Here is a 19,085-nt window from a genome sequence, read left to right as displayed (position 1 = left end):
TGAGTTTGCCTCATTTTAGGGTAACCCAACTCAGGGTTTTCACTAAACTCGCTTTCTGGAATACCCCCCTGGTCCCTGGCGTGTTATGTTGGACTGTTGTGTCTTGGCTGTGTGGAATCAGCTGAGGATGGAGGCAGCAGTGATAGATTGGCTCTGGCTGTGGAGAGTAATGCAAAACAGAGGAGCACAGAGGGAAGACACACACACACACCGGGTGTTTATCATTCCCACCCCAACTGTGGCAGCAGAAGCAGTAACAACAGTGGCCATGGTGTACACAACACACACACATGCACACACATCAAACACACTCACACACACTCAGATAGCAGCAGTGGGCATTGGAGCAGTCTCTCAGTCCCTCTCCCATAAACATAATTTATCACCAGCGGAAACCTCCTTCCTCTCCAACATTTGTGTGTGTGTGTCTATGTGTTTGTGTGCCTGTCATGAGGCCCATGCCACCCAAATCTAATTAAGAAACAAATTGTGATGACAACAGAAAAATGTGTCCAGCATTCAACTCCTGTAGGTTAGACTGGCACAGACCAGCCCCTCAACGTTCCCTCTCTCTCCCTCATTCTCACAGACACACACAAATAGACACAAACACAGGTTGGGGTAAGCATATACATCCACAGGCCTCAAAACAGAATGCAGACAGTTTACACCTTATCCTTTTCCAACACTCCCCTCATCCAACTCTTATGCTCTCATCCCCTCCATCGATCATCATCTTTTTCTGCCAAACTCCATTTTAAGACTGTTTATTTCCCTAACACATACATGCACACACACACACACACACAAATAAGCAAAAGTACTGTACAACAACACAAACACAGGTGAATAAAAAACGTGAAAATTAACGTGGCCTCGTCAGAAGACCTCAAGACTTAGAGAGAAGAAAAAGACACCAATACCCCCAAGTCATGTTTTTATTCACAGCACAACAAATTAGCACGGCCGGCATGCATTCCAAAATAATGAATCATATTCAGTCAGTGCACCCGTATTGACATCAAATCTGTGTTTTAAAGTATAAACAATTTAGCGTCAGAAACACACTTTTAAAAACAGGAATGCTGCTGCGTTCTATAGTGTGTGTGTGTTAGGGTAATGACAGGACACTCTGCTGGTCTCTCAACTGGTCCCTCATCTCTGCTTCTTTGTCTGATTGATATTCACTGACCACAGCCCTGGAACATCAAAACAACCAATCAAAACAGGCATAGTTTAAAAGAGCACCAATCAATCGATTGTTGGCTGAACAGGGGGCGCGATATCGACATCAAAGTAACCAATCAGACAGCACAGAACCATGCTCGATCATGTCAAACTGTAAAAAGACCAATCAGAATTAACGTTAGATCAAAGTAAACCAATAGGATGAGGGGATTTTCCTGAGATCGTTTTTTAATCTTGATCTTTAGTTCACATTATTAATTAAATATGATGGGTCTGAGTCTGGGCTTGCTCCATTGACAAGCGTTAACTTCCTTGAAGGCGGGTACTCTGTTGAAGTTTAAAACTATTGGATCTGTCCAGAGCCACTCTGGATCTGCCAAAACCAATCGCTAGCGTTCGCCTTAGCCAACTCCTTCACGACTAACGGAGCTAGCTGGAAAATCAAACGAACCCCGTGGGGATCAAAGATTGTTCTTGCTACGGCTTTAACTTCTGGATATTCGGCAGCGTTGCCACAACGGACCGAATGGCTTCGCTCGCATCTTTCTCCACCGCCATTACGGAACTACAACACAAACTGGCGCACAACATCAACGTCATCGTTCTCAGCCACTCCCTCTGTTCGCTGATTGGACAGGTAGAAAGTTAACCGGAGACATCTGACTTACGTGCCTCATGCCCAGACGCAGTACAGACGCAGACGCAGTACAGCAAAATCTAAATTGAGCGGAAGTACGTAGGAGGGCAGAGCCAGGCTACCTATTACTCACATCACCGCACGTCACTGGTTGTGGGTTGTGGTTGTCTAACATGCTAACGCATATAACACATCTGGCGTGTGCTAAATGACTAAAATTATCCGACACCATCACCCAGGTGTGCCAATCACTGGAACGAGACAAAAAAAAACAGTTCAACTTCTCCTCCCTACAGTGCTTAACCAGCCATTAGATACAAATACAAATAGGGCTCAAAAAATTACTGACGCAATCGGAATTTACATGTCATCTTCAATGCGCATATTCACTCGTAGAGGAACCTGGTTTGTTTTGCTTTTCCCTCCGTTGTACCGAACTCGTACCGAACCGTGATGTCTGAACCGCAGTATGAACCGAACCGTGACTTCAGTGTACCGTTCCACCCCTAGTGTTTGTGTATGTGTCAATAAGCAAGTCTGTGTTGAAGTGGGTTTATGAGCTGTATTGCAATGCATGTATTTTTTCTCCCCTCAATGACTGGTACTTTTAGCCTGGCTCTGCCCTACATATTTCCGCTCAATTTAGATTTTGCTTCTGTACTAGGTCTGGGATTTCGGTGTATTAGTCGGTTTTTGGAGAATGTGTAGGTCCAATCAGCGAACAGAGGGAGTGGCTGAGAACGATGACGTTAATGTCGTTCGCTAGTTGTAGTTCAGTAATGGCGGCTGAGTCGCTGCCGAATATCCAAAAGTTAAAGCCGGAGCAAGAACAATCTTTGCTAAGTTTTGTTGGTGGCCATGATGTTGTGGCCCTCCTCCCCACGGGGTTCAGGAAAAGTAAGATTTTCCAGCTACGGCAACTAGCTTTGTTACAGTAGTGGTGAAGGAGTTGGCTAAGGCGAACGCTAGCGATTGGTTATGGCAGATCAGAGTGGCTCTGGGCAGATCCAATAGCTTTAAACTTCATCAGAGTAGCCGCCTTCAAGGAAGTTAACACTTGTCAATGGAGTTGTGTGTGTGCGCACGTGTGTGTGTGTGAGGGATGTAAGGTGCTGTTTTAAGGGCACACAGTATAGAGTGTGGTAATCCTGTTATTACACGTCTCAATGCAATCCACAGCACTATGCTTAGCACAGGGCCTCCAGCAAAGCTTACACCCTCTATTGAAACACACTCACACACACACCCTCACACACTCCCTTTCCGACAAAGGAAAGTAGAACCTTGTTCTGTGTATAAAACACACAGACACACACACATAAATACACACAAACACATACATACACATCCCAGCAGTTAGTGTGTTTGTGTTTGGGCCGGGGAGAGGCACACTGCAGCTGGTGTTGAACAAGGCAGCGATGCTAGGGCCTGATCTACATGCCGGTGCTTTATTACACAGAATACAGGGCCAGCAGCACGGGCACAGACAGAGGACAAGGAGACAGAAATTACACACTCCTCTGCAGTGGAAGGGGAGGAGGGGGGGTAGGATTACATGCTGGTCACGGCTAAAAAAGAAGAGAGGGGGAGCAGAATCTAAAAGGGTGTGGGTGTCTGCCACCTGCAAGGTAGATGTTCCCACTGTGTGGCCATTGAATGTCAGATCTGAATGCACATACATTCGCACACACACATACACACGCATATATATTTGTGTGGTCTTAGTGATAACAAGCCTGCATACTGGTTCTTTGAAAGAACAGCTGTTGATGTAAGTCTGATATTGGCCATGAACATGCTCAGGGGTAAGGTGCAAAGCAGATTATTGTGTCTTTATGTGTGTCTAAATATGTGTGTATGTGAGAGTGTGTTTGGGGACACTAACAAGCAGCTGCTAATGAGAAGTGACCAAACCATAATCAAACATGTGTGTGTGTATCTGTCATACATCTTAGCTACACTCACTTGTCAGGACCCCATCTCTTGTGCCGCCCCTCGAATGTAAATCCTCCCCCCGGAAGTGATGCGTCCTTGATCTCTTGGACCCCTGTTGGCTGACCTGGTTCTGGAGAAGAGAGGAGATCAGACCTTCACTGACCTGGGCTGCGTTTCCCGAAAGCGTCGTAAGCCTAAATTGATCGTAGAATCCATCGTACGACGAATCTTCGTTTTACGGGCCGTTCCCAAAGACACCGTACTTAAAGTGTCTCTTGAAAATTCGTAGCTCTTGAAAGCGCATAGATTAGCCTACTCCTTACGAGCATGTTTGGGAAGTGCACGTAACGCCTGGGACACACTGGATGCGATTAGCTGCGATCTGCTGCGAAGCGCCACCTTTTTTCTTTCGGCGCCCATGTTATCAAATGGGACCGACCACACTGGCTGCGAAGCGCCGCAATTGCCTGCGATCTGCAGCAATCGTTTCGGCAGATGGTCGAATTTGTTCGCGAGACGCTTGCGAAATCAGCTGCAGGATGATAAAAGACACCATATTAGTTGATATATTTGAATAAAAAAACATGTTATTAAACATGTCATTACATTAATTGTAGACTACGGTGAACATTTGTAAAGTTGTAGACTTTATAATGATTTTTTTATATTACTTTGGAGGCATACGTACTTGACCAATATTCACCCTATATTAAACCTAACTACACAATGTTGGTAACGAACGGCCTTTCCATGTGGTTACCTTGATTAAAACAAATTAAAATAAACGGATTGATCTGTTGAGCTAGCATGCCCGTAGTTGTTTTGTTTGTTTGAGAGAAACGAGTTTACACGCGACAATGTAGAAGCATTACAGCATCCCAATACTGGGATGCTGTTGGAATAACACGTTTCCTAAATATGGCCTATGTCATGTTTATGTACCATGTTAGCGTAATGTGAAAAAGGAAAGCTCAGAGTAGCTGAAAGCATGGGCGGAAATCCCGGGGGGGACAGGGGACACACGACCCCCCCAATCCTGGGAAAAATATGATTTGTCTTCCCCAATAAATCACTGTAAACATAACTATGTAATTTCAACAACATTGATAATATGCAATGAAAGCGCTTTGCTGATTATGGACACAATGGCGCTTTTTGAAGTTTAAAAAGATTTCGAACCCCGCCCTTGGTCCCACAATGGTTTGATCCACAGCCCCAGCCCTCGGCAGTGATGCAGGTGCGTGTGTGAAAATCGGACAGTATCTGTTTGTGTCGTTGGTGGCTGATGTCCAGTAAGTAGTTGTAATATCTGACAAGGTGACTTGAGTGTCTACCATTTGAAATGCACGTGGCTAACATGAAATTAATCCAGTTAATCGCACCATAGCGATTTCACTATGTTGGCAGGGTTCACACACACTAAGGTAGCTGCATTTGCATAGCTAGCAAACAAACCGATAGAGAAAACATTAGCTAGCACTATTCCATTTGGCATCGTCAAAAGATGGAAACTTTGCTATCGTCAATTTAATCCAAGATCAGCACGGATATTGTAGTTCTTCTAAATCCATTTGCCATGCTTAGCGATACTGAACAGAACTATACTATATTCTACCATTGTCATAATTATCTTAAATGGTCTCGTTGCAAAAGCTAAATCGTCTCTAGGGACTTTGAAGCACCTGTGTGCCGATCTGGAGTAAACTGGCTATAACAAAGATGATGGCAAATACCACACAAACAGAATTGGGGCTCGCTAGCTGCATATTCAGCTATTCTGGGAAGCCAGCCAAATATAAAACCAAAACATGAATTATATTAAAATGACAATAGGTTGCAGTTTGCGTTATGTAAAGGGTGAACTCACACAGCTGTCAATCCAGCTGTCAATGCAATCCGTTTCACCTTTCCTAACTGACTGTCTAGCTACCTGGTAGATCGAAGCCTATTATAGAAGAATGGTAATAAATGATAAAAGCCCATCTCCTACTGTAAATAACCTGTACATTGTGTGTGCGGCCAGCATGGTAGAAAAATTGCAGAAAAAATAAAGACGGACATCAGAGCATTTCAGGACACCAAAACGCAAAGAAAGAACCCTAGTGGCCTAATTTCAAAGACTAGTTGATAAAATGTTCCTAAAAATGATGTGAAATGTGCTAAAATAATTTTGTTGAGTCTCTTGTTTGGCAATATGACGGGTTCTCTTCTTTAGACTTGTAAAATAGGGACATAATTGGACAATGCCATGGATACCCCCACTCTCTACTTAAACTGGTGACTGAACCAAGATTAATTTGAGGCAATGGTATTGTTGTTGTGATTAATTGTGTAGTATTGGGTACTGGTAGTTAGGAGGATGGCAAACATCTTATTTCTTTTCTAGGAGACAGACTGTGAGTCAGTGAGGGTGGTGAAAGGGAAAGAGCCAGGGAGAGACTTCAGATGATAGTGTCACAGCCATGGCAGGACCGGGGGTCAACCTTTTTGCCAGCAGCACCAGTATAGGAGACAGTGGCACAGCACTGTCTAGTCACCTCAGTGGTGGCACAGAACCATATCAGCCACACCCACAATTTATAGAACTGCAGACTCTTGCCAACAAAGTGTTGACATTTCAAGAGAAATGGTTTTGCGATTTCCCCCGACTTTATGATGGTTCAATTGAGATTATTTTAGATGAGACTGCACCATGCCCATTGTAATTACATAAACTGCACCCATACAGTGTACAGTACATACTGGCCTTTCTTGGTATTGCTGGTTGTAAATACTGTACACCTGCATTCATACTTGACTGATAAGAAACACTACTATAACTACATTTGAACAAGTTGAGACAACCTTTCAGTTACTAACTATAAATGATCCAGGAGTATTAATTATGGTTCCTCAATATACATTTAACATATTACAATGTAGGCTGTGTTACAGCAGTCATTTTGGTGTCCCCCTCAGAAATTGCTCTTGAGAAAGTGTCATATAATTGTCCCCCCCAAAGTTGATAGCAGATTTTCGCCACTGGCTGAAAGTCTTGGTGACCGGCGCAGAGAAATGCGCGTCTGGTGTGAACAGCTTTTGCTCAGTCGTTGCCGATCGCGGCACTTCGCGGAACGTCCAGGCGCTTCGCAGCCAGTGTGTCCCAGGCGTAAGAAATATCGATGGTTTCGTTATTTTGCTCGATCGTTGCTACGATCCATCGTTATCGGGAAACGCAGCCCTGACCAGCGGGACCAGGAAGTTCTCCTACTAGGAGACTACTGCTGGAGCTAGCAGTCTAACTTGATAAGTCATAAACACTCTGTTTACAGTATTTAGGTGCAAACCCCTGGTTGTGTGAGAGTAAAGCTCTGCCATTTCGCCAACTGTGTGTGTGCGTGCGTGTGCATGCGCGCAAATAGCCTGTAGCACCTGGAGCCATGCGTCTGAACTCGTCCTCCAGGCGGCTGAGAGCCAGTGAGTCAGCATCCTCATCCAGCAGCTTGGGATGTCCCCAGTCCTCCTCATCCACACCACTGATCTCCTGGATCTCCCGCGCCGCCCGGGACAGGGGGCGAAGGGGGGGGGCAGACCCCGAGCGAGAGAAGGAGCTGGCCGGGCGTCTCAGCCTGGACGTGGCTCCAACAATCCCACCTGTGGGTGAACAGGAGATGGTTAGGGGGAGGTAACTGTGGGCTTTTGGGATGACAGATGAGGTTGGTAGAGGTGGTGGGAGAATGGGGCGGGGGGGTGGGGTGCATACAAATTATTAATGCTGGTTGGAGAGAGAGTAAGTCAAGGACAGACAGAGCAGGAATAAGGCATAAGTGGCGGAGAAAGGCATTGAAAGTCGGGAATTAGAGAAAGAGAGGAATGGTGGACAAAGAAAGAGAAAAAATGAAAAGGAGAGAAAGAAGTGAGGAAGGGCATAGAAAGAGTGAGCGAGAAAGAGGTAGAGTGAGAGGGTGGTCAAAAATTAGGGAGGGATGAGAGGAGGGACGTGTTTTATCCCTCTTGAAAGTGAGCCACATCAAATTGAATCGGATTGAACATCCATCCCCACCTGCTCACTGTAAATTACATCGAGGCCCCCATTGAGAGAGTGTGATAGAGAGAGTGTGTGTGCAGTGTGTCACACTGTGTCATACTGCTGCCCATTGCTATGTGCGCCCCCCCCCCCACACACACACAAACATACACACACCAATCTTTCAGTCTGCTTTCGCTACGCCGCTACGCCCCTCCGCTCCCCCCTCTTTTCTCTGGCACTGTGACCCTGCTTCAAAGCACAGACGTGTGGTTAGCAGATGGACACGCTGATAACAAAACACCCCAAAAGTGTACCAGTGAAAATAGAGAGGGAGAAAAGAGGAGGGGAGTGGAGGACAAAGTGTGTGAGCAAGGAAAGATGAGGAGGAGGAGAACATTAGGAGTGTGGGTGGGGTAATTTATGAAGAAAAGGGACAGGACAGAAGGGAGGTGAAGAAGGATGGAGAGAGAGAGAGGAAGAACGTTTGAGCTGACAGACTCCTTGATTTGATTAGCAGGGGGAGGTATTAGGACTGTCACAGCGTAAACAGATTAACTTACTGTCTTTCCAAGGGGTGTGTGTGTCTGTGTGTGTGTGTGTGTGTGTGTGTGAGAGAGAGAGAGAGAGAGAGAGAGAGAGAGAGAGAGAGAGAGAGAGAGAGAGAGAGAGGAAGAGAGAGAGGAAGAGAAAAAGAGAATGAGAGAAAGAACAAGAGAAAGAGATAGAGGGAGAGAGAGAGATAGAGAGGGGGAAAGAGAGGGAAAGGGAGAGAGAGAGAAAGCGTAAACAGATTACCTCAGTGTTTTTGGACAGGCAGAGGTAGTGATGAGAAAAGGACAGGACGCACTCCTGGACCGACTCCCAAGCTTGTGTGTTTGTGTGTGTGGAGCAAGTGTGTGTGACTGATACAGTATAATCTCTTTATGAAGCCTGCATCCCAAGTGCCAGAAAAGTGTATCCGTATGCAGGATAGAGACGCATTAATTGCAGGTGAAATTGAGTTCTGTGTGTGTGTGTGTGCGTGAGTGCAAGTAAATAAAAGAAAGTGGAAAAGCGAGCGCTCCGAGTGTGATGCGCGTGTGTGTCTCTGAAAGTATATTAAAGACACACACACATACACACGAAAAGTGGATCTTACCACGATGTCCACGTGCTGACACAGCTTGTCTCCTGGTGGGTGTGGCTACGCAACTTTGGATTGGCTGGCTGGGCCTGTCGGTCATGACCATGGTGAACAGGTGATCCTCAGTGTAGCCTCTTAAGCTGCTACTGGGCCTCCAGCTATTTGACCCTGACAGACAGAGAGACTGTGGAATTTAATGTGTGTGTTAGGGGTGTCACGATACCAAAAATTCAGTAGTCGGTGCCAATACCAGTAAAATATCACGATTCTCGATGCTGATTTCGATACCACGTTAAAAAAGGGTTTTCTAAGATTCCATGTACTTGAACTTCTTTATTAACCCGTAAAGGAGTAGCGTCGCACATATGTGATCGTTCGAATGCGGGTCTCACATATGCGATTTCGAACATTCCAACTGAATATTTTCCGATAGACAAAAACTATGCAACGAACGCTTTAGTATGGCTTCAAAATGTACTAATGAGAAGGCTAATTCAACCAATCTGTCCGTCCGTCTGTCCGTAACGGAGTCGGAGAAGTATAATTCGGCCTTAACAAGTAACACTAGCATAGTAGTAGAATTGGTACGAGTATTATGCTAGCTAATTTAGCCAGGAAGCTAACGAAAGCTAGCTAGCTACTGTACCGTTTCGGATAAATAACTTGCGCTGTGTGGACCGTCGGAAATATTTAGAACTGACACGTCTAAAATACTTGAAAATATCAAAATGTCATAACAATACATAAAAACATGTGCAATATAGCATAGAACAACATAATAAAGTGCAATTAATGCTTATAGTGCAACAAATACTGGAAGAGTATGCTGCCCCCATCAGTTCCGGAACCGATTCTGCTAACACTGGCATCGTCGCTAATGGTGCCTACGGTGCTTCAAAAAAATGGGCATCGTCTGTGTTTTGACATTTTAGAACCGGAAGGTATCGGTAGTATCGGTTCTCGTGACATCCCTAGTGTGTGTCTGTGTGTGATCGTGAGTGTGTGTGTGTTACCTGCTCTGTGTTTCTACAAACCCTGCTGTCTAACTCAGACTAACATGGCAACATTGATCAATAGAAAAATAGAGTGAGAGAGAGATAGACAGAGAGAGAGGGCGAGGGAAAGATGGTACAAAATAAATAAAGTGTGAGGGTTTGGGGATGGGATCTACAGTAGTAGCACATTTAAAAATGGACCACTGTGTTGACTTATACATGTCTGCACAAAGTGTTTCATACTATCGTTCATTCATTCAATCCTGTTTTTCTTTTTGTATTTATTTATCTTTGTTTCTCTCCCTCTCCCACTGGGGCACAGCACTCTAACAACCTCATTTTCTGACTGACTGAGCACTTCACCACTGTGCAGCCACGAAAAGAAAAGAGTAAAAAGGGAGGAGAGAAAGAGAGGGAGAGAGTGAGAGGTGGTGAGACTCGCCAAAGCAGGAGACACATAAAACCTGTTGGATCGTAGCCCCGGAAGACAGAAAAAAAGGAAAGAGGAGACAGATGGAGGAATGGGGCTGCATTAAACAAGTTCTGCGCATTGTCAAGGTGATCTTCTCCCTCTAACCTTTCTCGCTCATTAACTGCCAAGCTTAACCATCATGGCAGACACCATGGCGGGTCGGACGACTGCATGTCTGGAGTCGGCCTCCTGCGTCCTTTGAGACAAGCTGCTACCCGCTTCTACGTCCACGCTACACAACCAAACACACACTCACAAACCTCAAGCAAAGGGCGCGCTAAATGCTGTTACTGCAACAAATGGAGAAAAAACGATACCGTAAACGAGGACAACACAGGTTATAATGTTCTCTTCCTACAGTGTAGGGCGTAAATAGGATCTGCATTTTGCCAGAGAATGACAACAAAGAGCTAATGTGATGGCCAAGAACCCTGAACTGTGGAATCAACCCATTCATCATATTGACGAACTTATTGTCAAGTTTTCAACACCTTATTGTATTCCCTCAGGATTCTGTCTATTCACACAGGAAAGACAACCACAAAAGAGATGGGGCCCTCAACATTCCTGGCTCTCGTTTCCAGGCTTTACTATGAAATTCGACAAGACAAAATGTGCAGAATTTCTCCAAACTATACAGTACATCTGCGAAAAGGACAAGTCCAACGACGTCTGAAGAAAAGAGTCTAGGACAGGAGCATCTTGTTACAAAAGTTTTTCTGGTTTTCAGAAGAGAGGGTCGCCCCAAAATTGAGTTTTTGTTTTGGAGTTTTTGTTTTTTTCCTGCGGGAGCCTGCAGACCTTGAAGTGGACGTGGGTGCTTTTCTTGTCTAATATTTAAATCACAGGTAAAGGAGCACAGGGAACACTGAAAGCATTGAGGCGACACAAGGATTGTTGTTCCAACACCAGCATGGTATATATGTGACCTAGTTAATCTGGATTGTGAAAGTGTGAACTTTGAGTTATGAAGGCAGCTTTCATAACACTCTTTTAGCTTTGGAGAAGGAATGGTGCAAGGCCGGTGAAACGGGTTGGTGACTAAGAAACATAGACAGCATTGTGTGTGTGTGGGCCTCCACTGTTTATCCTTCTTTGAGCACAAACTCACAAGCACACAGAGGTCATCTTCAGCCCCTTTTGTTCAAAACAACACTTGCAGGTGTCACACACACACAAAAACATCCACACACTCAGGCTTGAATGCTCGCTATCAACGCAGTACCACACACAACATAATGTACACATACATAAACCCACGCACGCACACACACACGCACACACACTCACACACTGGTTCTAAAAGAGCTCCCATTGGACTGTGAGTTCTAAATGATCAGCATTGTCCCCCTCTCTAATTTCCAAGGTGCCAACATGACTCCGCTGGGCTTTAAACTCATTTTCATCTCTCTTGTAAGCTGTGGGATTTTACATATTTGTTTTAAATCCCATTATGGAGCCATTGTGATATGAATAACGCTTTGGAAATTGGAAAGTATCTCCAGGCAAAGTTGGACACAGAGGTAATCTTCACAATCTAATCTCTTACAACAAAAGAGATACAACACTTTCTGCTGTTCTTCTGAGGAAAACATGAGTCAGGGTAAAAAAGAGACACACAAAGGGGCATGCACATACATACATACATGTATATAGACACACACACACACACACACAAATGCACTTCCATAAGTGTAGTCACAAACATACAAAAACACACATCCCTGTTTCAAGTCTACCTGTGTTGAGTGGGTCCAACGGGCTGTGTGCATTGTGGTGTGTGTCCTGGTCAGTATGTGTAGGTACCAGGCTTGGGCTTGGTTGGGCAGAACCAAGGTCCAGACCCAGAGTCAAGAACCCTTCCAGACCACAGAACCGGTCGGATCCGGACCCCACACTCTGAGCCAGAACACGCAAGGCCTGTAAAGAGAAAAGAGATAGAAACTGGAATATGAAAAGAATGAATACTGCTACTGTAGGTTATACTTTGTAGTTTTGAGGTCAATTCCATTTCAACCATGCTGATTCAAGAGATTAAATTAAAATCCAATATCTATTTAACCTTTATTAGGCTAGGTAAGTCACTGAAAAGATTTTTCCTTTCCTTTTCTACCAGGTAAATGAATAAAAATTAGGCCGGCTCTTTTCTTTTTCTGTCCCTTTTTTGCTCCATTCTATCTGTCGAATTGATTTTTAATTACACCCCAGCCCGGGTGAGTGGAGAGGTGCACCGTGGGATAGCAGGTCCTCCAGGAGAGACCTCCCAAGAGACACTGAGAAAGCCCAATCTGTTATTAACTCAGGATATTAGCATGCTAGTCCTAGCATCACAACACACACAGTGGAGAAGAGAGGTGGAAGGAGAGAGGGAGGGGTGGGTAGGAGGAGGAAATAAGATCAGCAGCATGATCTATGCAGGACGGAAAGGAAGAAAGGAAAACAGAAGAGAAGGAGGGAGAAGAAATGATGAAAGAGAAGCAGGAGCAATCAAAAAACATGAGTGCAGCCACCAATAGTATTGCAGCCGAAGCTTTGATTTGAGTTCTCAGGGAAATTCAGAAATAACATATTTGGATGGTTTGCAATGTGTGTGTGTGTGTGTGTGTGGGGGGGGGGGGGGGGCTTTAGACAGATAGAGACAGAGAGTGTCACTGAGAGGGACAGAGAGAGTGAGTCAGTGAGAGAGAAAGACGGAGGTAGCATGAGCAGAGAGAGAGCGAGAGAGAGAGTAACTACTGGAGGTAATTACTGTGTGACAGTGAGAGGTGCAGCCTGGTGTGATTCAAGCACAAAGGCCAGAGATAACCACCATCTCTGATCAAACACTTCATTTTTTTCATCAGCTCTTTAATAAACGCCTTCTTGTCCTCTTTTTTTTCATCCCGTCCCTGTGAAACAGGGATCCACACCATTAAATTACAGATAGGACATTTGGGACTGCTCAAATGACTCCATGCCCCCCCCTCGCTCTCTCTCTCTCCCTCTCTCTCTCTCGCTATCCCTCTCTTTTTTTCTCATCATCTGGTGTGTGGATCTAACAATGGTCTTTAATTGTGGAGCGAGTTTGAATTATGCAATGTAATTAGGGTGATATGAATGCTATCTAATTGATCCAGTCAGCTGTAAAAAGAATCACATTTAGTGAAGTTGGGGGTGCAGTTTGTTCTATGGAGCGTGGATGGGCACACTCTGCCTCTCTTCTTCCCTCCCATTTTCCCACTATTCACCCATCATTTGTTCCTCCCTTAATCTTTCTTCTTTCTGTATCCTTCCACTGTCATCTCTTTGTTACAGTAACCATCTTCTCTTTTAGTCTCTCTCAATTGGCAACATGTTTCAGAACAAACTTGTGTACCGTGTGTGGGTGTACGTGTGTGGGTACGCATGTGTGTGTGTGTCATCATCACCATTGACGGTTCTGAGAGCAGACCCGGTCCAGTGTCAGGTATAGGTTCCACTGGGTCAGTCTGTGTGTGTGTGCACGTGTGCCCTCTCCCCTCCGCTCCTCCGCTCCTCCACTCCTCCACCTTCATCTCCTCCTCGTAAGAGGAGTCTTCCTCACTGGGGGTCATCCCCAGGGTGTGGCTGGATGTTTCGTCCTCCGAGTCTAAAGAAAGAAAACACACAACATGTACACTAGCAGATGTAAACCTGCAACTTGTATCCTTGTGGACTCAAAGTAAGGTGTTTTGAAAATTAGTCTTCTTTTATCTTCATCATCCTTAAGAAGGACATATTGTGTCTGTGCCAACAATCCCAATCAGTGTTTGCAGACATGCTGAGACACAGATAGTGCAGGGCTTTCCACTTCTTTCTAAGTGTTAAGGGTGTTTGGGAGGCATTCTCCAAAACCTGGACCAAAACAGTATGTGGAATGCCTTCTAATGCTTTCAGAGAGCATTCATAGTGCATTCATCACCTTATTCTAGCAGTCTTATCTGAGGGTGATTCACATAGGCTCCATTGATCCACGTCTGCAATATATATGATTATTAGGACTATATTACTTGACCTTCATGTCTAAGAGAGTGGGAGAATAGTGAGAGAGAAGTGGATATAGAGAGAGAAGCTATCAATCTCTTATGAACCCCACATGCCATGAAAACACCAACAGGCAGCCTGACGCAGTAGTAGGAGAGGATGTTTTTTTGTGTGTGTATGTGTGCGTGTACATGTGCGTGTGAGCACGTGTGTGTGTGTGTGTGTGTGCATGTGATTGTGTATGTGCGTGTATGAGTGTGTGCGATTGCGTATGTGTGTGTGTGTACGTGTGTGTGCGTGTGGTTGTGTATGTGAATGTGTGTGATTGTGTATGTGTGTGTGCATGTGCTTATGTATGTGTGTGTGTGTGTCTGTGTCTGATTATGTATGTGTATGTGTGAGGGGCTGTGGGACCAGCTGTGTACTGTCCATGGGCTGATCCTCACTAACCCTCACAGTTTCTACCCCATCAAAGCCTAATGCATTAGTAATGGCTTCACAGTAAAGCACAACTCTCCACACACACACACTTTTGCAAGTCAGCACATAACTCTCCAAACAAGCTCTGTGTGTGCATGTATGTGTGTTTACATAAGTGCATACAGTACAGTTTAGGTGTGTGCTTGAGTACTGTGAGTGAGTTATCCGAGTGTGTGTTATTGTGTGAGTGTCCTGGATTTGAGCGTTCTATTGGGGAATTGGGGCCATTCCTCAAGGTGTAATTACCCACTAGTCTACTTTGCTGTTATGTCAGGTATTTACTTCAAACCCTAATCAATATTATAAAATAAAGAACACTTTTTATGGGCGCCTTTAAACTCTCCTTGACAGGAGAGCAGAGTTACAGGCAGACAGTACTGCTACAATCTCTAACAAAGGATTACAGGCTAATAAACTGCCTTCAAATTGCACACCCACATGCATATACACACACAATTACCTGACATCAGCATGAGTGGTGACCCTATTCTTGGGGAGGTCTCAGGGACCTTCTCCTGCTTGACATCTGACCCTGACAGGGAAGGTGATGGTGACTGTAGCCTGAAGGACAACTGGTTGGGTGAGGAAAGGTTGAGACTGGGGGAGGGTGGGGGAGACACTATACACCGTGTATCCTGAGGTGAAGGAGTGCACTCAGGAAGACTACAGGAAGAGAGGGAGGGGCTGGGAGAAAGAAGGAGGTGCCTAAATGGAGTGGACTTGGCCCTCGATGATGACAAACTATCTGGAGGTGACGGTGGAGGTGACAGCCGAGTGTTTGCATTCAGCCTGGTCAGCTTGGAAGGCGTGAAGGGTGGAGGTGCGCGATCCGGGAGGGAATGAAGCTCCGAGGGAGGGGAGTGTATGATCCGGGAGGAGCGGGAGCCTTTGGGTAGCGGAGATGAGCGGTTGGGGGCCGGGGAGCTTGGGGGGGCGAGGGTGAAGGTTGACCTCTCTGAGGAGGCAAGGGCGGGGGAGGGGGGAGATGATGAGAAGACAGCGGACGGGGGGGAGGACGGGGGGAGGTGGTAAGGGGAGGAGGGAGAGGCGGATGGTGAGTCGGACTGGCGTGAGGAGACGGAGGAGTGGAGTCCTGGAGATGTGAGGAGCAGGCTCGTCTGGTGGACGTCGGAGGGGATCTCAGGGGGTGGAGTCTTGGTGGATGTCTTGGGTCTCCTTGGAGAGCCGCCCAGTAGTGGTGACAGCTGAACTGCTGACGCTCTCACTTTGGGCTTTGACCGTGCTGTAAGCTGGCTGGGTGCTTGGGGTGACCATGGTGTTGAGTGGATGGCTTGGGGTGACTGTGTTGCATTGAGTTCAAGTTGTGGGGGATGTATGGTACCTTCCTTCAAGACCAGTGGAGGGAGAGTGAATCTAATAGGGTAGAGAGAAAGAGAGAGCAAAGGAGAGAGAAAGAGACAGACACAGACAGACAGGACATCAGTAACTTTCCAAACATTGTCCTCCCTACTTAAAAAACCCCCATCTCAGTCTTCTAAAAGACAGCACTTCTGCACTGTTCTTTGTACTTATAATCACGTCAAGCTGTCACATCAGTCACCTCTCCAAAGTTGAGTTCATACAATTAAACCTGTGATGTTCCCAATTATGTGTGTGTGTGTGTCTGCTTAGATTGCATGTGCTTGTCTCTGTGTGTCTGCATAGGAAGTATGTGTGTGTGCGTGTGTAGGTAGATATGTGTAATAGTTGTTGCTGTTGCTTCAGAAGAAGTCTTTCTAGAGAGTTTTTAATGAAGTCTTACTGTGTGTGCTTGTCTTCCTCCTCTTCAGCAACAAAGACCTCCTTACCCACACCGCCTCCAAGAGTCTGTGAAGAGACACCAAGATGAAATAAAAACAATATGTCTGTGTGTGTGTATGAATGGGGTATGTGAGAGCAGCGTGGTTATGTGTGTGCCACAAATCAGCTGTGTGTGTGTCATATTCATGAAGCGTGTGTAGAGACAAAAGCCTATTAATCGCACCTCATCCAGTTCCTGAATGCTCAGACACGCTCCAGATGGGTCTCTCTCGGGCTGCGGACTGGACACCACAGAGAACAGCGATGCGCAGTAGCGCCTCAGCTCCACCTCCTCAGCTGTGACACACACACACAGTGATAGAACGTGTGTATATTGTGTGCAGCTCTGTGGAACGTGGCACTTTCGTAGCACTTCAAAGACAGCCATGTCTGGGGATCCTGTGTAAAAATATACTGTATTGTATGCCTCCTTCTACTACTACCAAACAAATCAGGTACTGTACTGTACCTGCCCATTATAGACCACAATCCAGCTGCAATGCCACAAATCTCCCTCCCTCCCTCCATCCCTCCCTTTTTCATACTCAACCTTAGTTCATCCCTTGTTTTTTCTCCCCTGTAGACCCCCCCCCCTCCCCACCAAGACACACACACAATCCTTCCTTCCTTCCTCCTCGCTCGCTCGCTCGCTCTCACCATCCGTCCATCCCATCTCCATGTGAGGTGGACAGCTCGGGAAAATGAGTTTTTCAGAGAAAGGAGAGCTCCCGACAGGAGGCCAGAAAAACACTTTTATTATTCATAAGCGCACGCGCACACACAGATGCACATGCTGTACACACGCATACACACACACACAGATGCACACACATACACCCACACACCAACACATACGAGTTGTAGAAAAGGAACACACATTTCCAAGACAAAAAAAGTAACAGGATCTGGAGGGAAGAGGACTTCTCTAGGCAAGATGGAGACAAGCTGTCAGACAGACAAGAGACACGAGGAACGGGCCATGATGATGACAGCAAAAGATTTAACAGGAAACAGGAACCAGGAACTCAAACAATTCTGAAAGATATAGGGTGTGTTCCAATATCCATAAGACCACACTATTTAGTATGCCAGAAACATATGTCCCAATATATAGTACGTTTAATACAATATGTCAAAAATATGTCCTATTATATCCGGTATCCAGCATATTTTCTGGCTATTCTGGCCTACAATCATTTGTGCAGTGGAAGAGGCGTCAAACACGGAGACAACGGCGCAGTAGGAGACCTAAATCAACATCTCCACTAGGTTAAAGTGAGGTTACACAACAAAGTCCTTTTATCACAAGGATGAGAGATGAAGCATGATCTAGAATGAGACATGCTCCTCCTCCAGCTGTGCCAGCTTGGCTCTGGTGGCTCCTCCTGCTGCAGACAGGGAGAATGGATGTCGGGGTGCCGAGCCTGGCCTCTCCTGACAGAAGTAATGACTGTGCATGTCTGTGTGGTATACAGTAAGTGTCTGGATGTGGTGGTGGTGGGGAGGTAGGGGCCATGGCTGAGAATAGGGGTTGGAGTGGGAGTTTGACTGATGTGAAGGGAAGTATTGACAGCTCCATGCTTCCAGGGTTAGTGAGTGTGTGTGTGTGTCTTGGGGGGCAAAGTTAGCCCCTTGAACCCATCTCCTGAAAGCCTCAGCTGAGCCGGACAGCCAGACACTCCCCTGACTGATGAACTTCAGGCTCCAGGTCTACCTCCCCCTGATCCTGCCCAGGAAGACTGCACCCTGTCAGGCTTCTGCCTCTCCTAACGGCCCCCTGCCCACACAATCACAGCCAGTGATTACCCGTCACACCGCCACGGACGGATGGGCAGGCACAGATACAGCTGACCCACTGAGAAAAAGAGGATTTTTACTGGTTCTGCGTGTGCGTGTGTGTGTGTGCGCGCTCATCTGTCAGACTCTGACTCCTCTCATCCATTTTCCTATTTAGTCTGCACTGTGTGTGTGTGTGAGTGAGTGAGTGAGTGAGTGAGAGAGAGACAGAGAGAAAGAGAGTATCCTTTTGTGTGCCTACATGTAACATTGGAGCACATAACTGTCAGTCCTTTTGCCATCTTGTCCATCTCAGTGCGCAAGAGTGCCTATACACACACGTGTGTGTGTGCGTGTGTGTGGGGGGGATGTGTTACCTGTCAGGCTGTGTGTCATCTCCCCCTCGCTGTGCGTGTCTGTTGGGGAAAAGGCTGGAGGGTAAAGCGGCTCATAGGCTTCGATTGGTGTTCTGGAGAAAGAAAACACACACACTCAACCAAGGCGAGCAGACTGATAGATTAGATGAATAGATGGATGGATGGATAGACGGACGGACAGATAGATCGCCCTTTCCCACTGCCCTGCTCAGACCCCACCAAGAGGAGACAGCTAGATTAGACAGATGAATAGCTGGTCTCTCTCCTTCCCTTACACCCTCTCCTCCCCTCAACATCTCGTACACACGCAGA

General features: G+C 46.1%; 1 protein-coding gene across 1 annotated transcript in view; it reads right to left on the bottom strand.

Moving 5' to 3' along the window:
• Positions 1 to 920: 920 nt before the first annotated feature.
• The window catches only part of zbbx (zinc finger, B-box domain containing), a 28,633-nt gene continuing 10,468 nt past the window's right edge, over positions 921 to 19,085 (bottom strand). Inside the window, exons 8-17 of the mRNA XM_062473749.1 lie at positions 18,774 to 18,865; positions 16,805 to 16,917; positions 16,583 to 16,647; positions 15,281 to 16,194; positions 13,767 to 13,966; positions 12,099 to 12,279; positions 8,908 to 9,060; positions 7,172 to 7,393; positions 3,791 to 3,890; positions 921 to 1,199 (exon numbers count right to left, since the gene is read on the bottom strand). Coding sequence (XP_062329733.1) covers positions 1,112 to 1,199; positions 3,791 to 3,890; positions 7,172 to 7,393; positions 8,908 to 9,060; positions 12,099 to 12,279; positions 13,767 to 13,966; positions 15,281 to 16,194; positions 16,583 to 16,647; positions 16,805 to 16,917; positions 18,774 to 18,865 — 2,128 coding nt within the window. The 3' untranslated portion in view covers positions 921 to 1,111. The remainder of the gene's footprint in view (positions 1,200 to 3,790; positions 3,891 to 7,171; positions 7,394 to 8,907; positions 9,061 to 12,098; positions 12,280 to 13,766; positions 13,967 to 15,280; positions 16,195 to 16,582; positions 16,648 to 16,804; positions 16,918 to 18,773; positions 18,866 to 19,085) is intronic.

This window comes from Osmerus eperlanus, chromosome 11 (assembly GCF_963692335.1).
Source record: "Osmerus eperlanus chromosome 11, fOsmEpe2.1, whole genome shotgun sequence".
Classification (NCBI taxonomy): Eukaryota; Metazoa; Chordata; class Actinopteri; order Osmeriformes; family Osmeridae; genus Osmerus; species Osmerus eperlanus.
This window is presented reverse-complemented; position numbering and strand designations above follow the sequence as displayed.